The sequence below is a fragment of the Lupinus angustifolius genome, chromosome LG06, assembly GCF_001865875.1.
Source record: "Lupinus angustifolius cultivar Tanjil chromosome LG06, LupAngTanjil_v1.0, whole genome shotgun sequence".
NCBI lineage: Eukaryota > Viridiplantae > Streptophyta > Magnoliopsida > Fabales > Fabaceae > Lupinus > Lupinus angustifolius.
Genome location: NC_032014.1, coordinates 24857687 through 24863606, shown reverse-complemented (window position 1 = coordinate 24863606; position 5920 = coordinate 24857687). Strand labels below are relative to the sequence as shown.

At 35.6% G+C, this 5920-nt stretch overlaps 1 protein-coding gene across 1 annotated transcript; it reads left to right on the top strand.

Annotated features, from left to right (window-relative positions):
- On the top strand, positions 292-4113 carry LOC109350312. The gene is made up of 2 exons (XM_019591536.1): positions 292-656; positions 3657-4113. The coding sequence occupies exons 1-2, from the start codon at positions 500-502 to the stop codon at positions 3938-3940; spliced, it is 441 nt and encodes a 146-aa protein (XP_019447081.1). The 5' UTR covers positions 292-499; the 3' UTR covers positions 3941-4113.

The window sequence follows — 5920 nt, the reverse complement described above, 5'->3', positions numbered from 1 at the left end:
CTTTAGCTTATTGGTTTGCATAACTTTTAAGTCAATTAAATTGTTTTCTTTTAATTTGAATTGGAATAGTAGTCAACTTATAAGCAAAGTCATCTTATAAGTTTTATCAAATGATACCAGATTTTAAGACAAATTGGATCGGGCCTTAAAATTGGGCCTTAAAATTGCGCCTATCTATTAGTAGATTAAGCTCAGACATGAGTTTGAAAAGTAGAAATAACACATGTTAGTTGTAAATAGACCCATGATTAATAAACAAAGTTTCACTGTGATGTATATCTTTGGAAAAAGCATACCTAATTACATTATTCGGCCTACCTCGACTAGCGTATTCCAACCTTTGTCCTTATGCAACAATACTGGGTTTGATTCGGGCATCTTAATAACTGTTGATAGTGTCAGTGGAAAATTCAGTTCACACCTACGTAACTGCCCACTCCATAAACCCATAGCAGAAGCGAAAGGTAGCATTTTTTGGTTTTTTATTTCCTTCTCAACCATGGAAACGAATTGGCACAAGAAGATGGCGATGTATCTGATTTTGTTGTTCTTTGCTTTTGATGGTTCGAGTGCGTGGACTGGTGAAATCCATGGAAGAGTTTTCTGTGATGTATGTGCTGATTCTTCTGTTGGACCCGAGGACCATGTTCTTCAAGGCATTCCTCTCTCTATTGCATTTGTTTTTCAATTATATATTATTTTTGAATTTGTTATTGGAGTAGGATTTTGTTCTCTGTGGTGGAGGTTACTTGTTTGCTTTTATTGTTCATGAGTCATGATGATAACACCGGTACAAGAAACACGAAAATGGAGAAGAAAGTGTACAAAATCGATTCGGAATCAATTCGATTCCAAATACTAATACCTCGTTTATTGATTGTAAGAATGGAGAAGATTACCAGATGAACCCTAATTGATTCCCCCAAATCAATTAGACGTTAAAAGATTAATTCCCTGAATCAATCCCTCTCCTCTACTCAATTCTCACAAACTACTTACAATAACCCCTATCACCTATTTATACCTTCTGTCCATTCCCTCATTCACTGCTACAGCAGTTACTAAAACTACTCCTAAGAGCTTAATTACTATGCTGCCACGTGGACTAGTGGCTGTCACGTGGTTTCTCCCGCATCCTATCACGTGACTTTGTCATTCTCTACTAATTGTTGTTACGTAATGGAATTATTTTAATTTTTAAATCTATTTAATATTTCTAGGGAGAATTTTTAACTTGATTGGATTGTTGTAGTCATTAGTGACTGTGAGAACTTCAGAAACACTTAACGTGAAGGAATATGTTTTCAGAATTTGTTTGTCAAACTACTAGAAACCATTAGGAAATGCTAATGATGATTTATGCTAAGTGGTTTTGTCTATAGAACTGTTTTAAATTGCTGTCACAATTAAATTGTGGATCGCTTCACTTGATGCGGCTGCAATATTGCGGTTGCGGTGGCCGCCGCAACTGCATAACACTGCAATTGTGGTGTGACTCTGAAACATAGTGATACGACCGCATCGGGTCGCACCGCAACCACATCGGATTGCATCTGGACCACATTATGCTTTATCAGACTACATGGAATTCATATATAATTTTTTAATCACAAAATAATTCACATTGCAATGGTCGCAATCTGCATTGGAAAGGTCACAATGACCGCAATCATAGTAATCGTAACCGTTAGCGGAATCGCGACCATAATTTAAAACATTGGTCACTGCCATAGTGGTCATCTTGCGCTGAGAATTATTTTGTAATTAAAAAAATATTTTTGAATTCAATACAGTTCGATGCGGATTAGTGCGACTTAAATGCGGTCCAATGTGGTTGCACTGTAGTCTGACGTGGTCGTATAATTATGATTCGATCACACTACAATTGGGGCATGATATGGTTGCAACAAGCACCACAACCACAATATTGTGGCCGCATGTATATTGAAGTTAAAAATTTAATAATTAAATATTGTTCTGACCAATCACAAGGAGTGAGACATAAAGTGGTACACTCTTTTGGGACAGAAGATGTTCTCCTAATATGGGATCACATCTACTATCTCATATGATGTGTCACTCTATGTACCATTGCTTGTGATTGGTTAAAAAATATATTGAAGTTAAAAATTTAATAATTAAATATTGTTCTGACCAATCACAAGGAGTGAGACATAAAGTGGTACACTCTTTTGGGACAGAAGATGTTCTCCTAATATGGGATCACATCTACTATCTCATATGATGTGTCACTCTATGTACCATTGCTTGTGATTGGTTAAAAAATATATTGAAGTTAAAAATTTAATAATTAAATATTGTTCTGACCAATCACAAGCAGTGAGACATAAAGTGGTATACTCTTTTGGGACAGAAGATGTTCTCCCAATAGTTGGGGACTACAACACTGTTAATTGTAATGTATAGAATAGTAAAGGGTTGTTGGAAATTGATTTCGATATATATGTTACATACAAGCCATCCTTGACTAAAATAAGGATAAAGTGAATCTGGTGAGTAATTCTAATCAATCAGTAATTTTTTAATCAAAGGATGATTGTATCAATCATTAATATCTAAGCTTCAATGGGTTTGACTGATATAACCTAGTACTTTCCTGTCAAACCCATTGAAGCTTAGATATTAATGATTGATACAATCATCCTTTGATTAAAAAATTACTGATTGATTAGAATTACTCACCAGATTCACTTTATCCTTATTTTAGTCAAGGATGGCTTGTATGTAACATATATATCGAAATCAATTTCCAACAACCCTTTACTATTCTATACATTACAATTAACAGTGTTGTAATCCCCAACTATTAGGAGAACATCTTCTGTCCCAAAAGAGTGTACCATTTTATGTCTCACTGCTTGTGATTGGTTAGAAAAATTTAATTATTAAAGTTTGAACTTAAATATATTTTTTAACCAATCACAAGCAATGGTACATAGAGTGACACATTATATGAGATAGTAGATGTGATCCCATATTAGGAGAATATCTTTTGTCCCAAAAGAGTGTACCACTTTATGTCTCACTGCTTGTGATTGGTCAGAACAATATTTAATTATTAAATTTTTAACTTAAATATATTTTTTAACCAATCACAAGCAATTAAATTAGTTTTCAGTTTTAACTTTTCTTCAGTAGAATGGATCTCCTCATGACTTTTTCCTTGTTATGTTATTAAGTAAAGAGGGACCGAAACAGAGATTTTGCTAACTGGTCCGATCAAGATTTATCAAATTTCTTTGTAACCTTTGTGTGTATATCTTTTCTCCACATTACTACGTGAAATTGACAAGAAAAAGCACATGAGAGGACCGATACCATTCTTTACATGAGCAGTTTCTGGTTAAGAAAGATATATGAACTGGAGACTGTCCTAATGGTTTGGATTTAAGTATGCTACAACATAGTACATGTCAATTTGATCTTCCTCTCAAATTAGTTTGGAGTTAAACTATGCTGCTCCACAAAGCCTTTTCCAAGTCAAAAAAGGAAAATGGAAAGCTTTCCTAATTCTTGTTGTAATATAGAATGCAGTTTCCATAGATTGATTTAAAATATGCTTAATATATAGTCACTAGTACAAATAGATTTTTTTCAATACATAAAAACAAAATTGACTGAGGACAATGATGCAGGTGCTGAGGTTGCTGTTCTTTGCACCACCAAGTCTGGGGATGTTTTAAATTATCAGGCATTCACAGATTCTAAGGGGATATACTCAGTGGCAGAGACTATGCCGGAGAGTGATCGCTGGGATGCGTGTCTTGCTCGACCTGTGGGTAGTTTTCATGAACACTGCACTCGTCTTGGTGAGGGCAGCTTGGGGGTGAAATTTAGTTACAATCGTCCATCAGGATATTCACACACTGTCAGAACCTTTGTTTATCGACCTGCCAATATTCCAACTTACTGCATTTGATATGCACTGTCTTGTTCCTCATCTGGAAGTGCCTGTCCGTAGTTCAACAATAGTTCGACAAGGAAAACTAATTTATGAAGTTATTTTGTTTATGATTGATGTTTGACAAACACTCCTGTGTCTTAACCTTCATTCTTAGTGTTTGGAATTGAACATACAATCTTTACATGCTACAAATTCTTACAAAATAATTACTTTTCCAGAAATAATAAATCAACCGTCTTTGACCATCTTCGAAAGTGATTCACAAAAAATAAAAGTAAAATTTACTAAATTTTTTATTTATTTTATATTATTGGATACTAAGAAAAAATTATAAGTAATTCATTGGATTTTTTTTCATAGTGATGACTTTGGAATTGGTATTGATTGTATTGAAAACTCAAAGTATAATATTAGAGAATTTAGTTTTTAAAAGAAACATAACTTAATTTCCTTGTAAATTAATCTTGATTCTTTTGAATGTAAGGTTATAAATTCGATATGGCTCTATCATAACATCCAGATTGTGACTTAATTTTTTTCTGGTACATTTGAAATCAAATAACAAAAGGAAAAAAATAAATTAAATTATAGGAGACAAATCATGAGCAAGATATAACTGATAGCCAAAAGGAGCATTGTCCCTAATCCTGAAGTTATCTGATGAATGAGAGTTAAGTCTTGCCCTAAAATCAAGCACCTGATTAACCTCACGAATATCACACTTGATTTCAGTGATCCAATCACGATCTAGCCGAAGGCGAATATTAGAAACTATCCATTGAATTTGGTGAAGACGTATAGGAATTCCATCCAAAACAATATGAACAACCTCTAGACAATCAAATTCCACGAGAACCTTCTTCATCTCCAAATTCCAAGCTAGCTTCAGACCATGCGACATAGCCATAAACTCCGCTAAGATAGGCGATCAAACTCAAAAGTTTGTTGAAAATCCAGATAACCAACGACTTGTATGGTCATGAATAACAACCCCACTACCCATTACATTAGTGATTCTGATGCAACTTCTATCGACATTGATTTTAATTTGTTCTGCTTTCGGAAGAGACTATAGAGACTCCTATTTAAATATAGTGGTACCCATCTGACACCAATTCCAATAATCATGATAAACATTGTGGGACAGATAATTAATATCGCAACTAGTCATACTGAGGATGTAATTTTTTCTTCCCCTCCATATTTATCAAACACCAACCAAAAAGAGCAACCGAAAGATCCAAAAAGTTGAATAAGACCGATCAAGTCTATTCCAAAAAGTGGAAGAGTAAGGAGAATCACGAAAAATATGCATAAGATCCTCATTCCCTAGATTACATCTCAGGAACATGGGGTTAGCATACATATTCCTAGGGGTGGCAATGTGGGCCGGCCCGGCCCGTATTGTTAAAAGGGCTCAACCCAGCCCGCCATTGGCCCGCCAAAATAAGGGTTGGCCCGGCCCGTATTGTTAAAAGGGCTCAAAATGCCAGCCCGACCCATATTTTGCAGGGCTGGCAGGCTGATGGGCTAGCCCGTTTTCCCTCCAAAATGTACATAATTAAAACTTTTAGACAAAAAATAATCAACAAACTTGATAGATGTCTTTTAAAACAAAAAATTACAAACATAAGTCTACAATATTACAATAACAACATAACATCTTAGCTTAAAACTTGTAAATTCTAAAGAAGAAACCAGTTGCCACGCCACTCGCACAGCACAGTGTCACACACGTTAGTTTTTTTATTTTATAACAATGGCCCGTCGGGCCAGCTCGGCCCGGTCCGTCTTGGCCCGTCTAAAAAACGGGCTACTAAAACGGGCTGAATATGGGTTTTTGGGCTACAATCCTCAGCCCGGCCTGCTAAAAATAGCCATCCGAACGGGCTGGACCGTCGGGCCAAGCCCATATTGCCACCCCTACATATTCCTATTAAAGCGAAGCTCATTCGAAGGTAAAGCCTCATGGAAACCCAACCAACACAACATTCT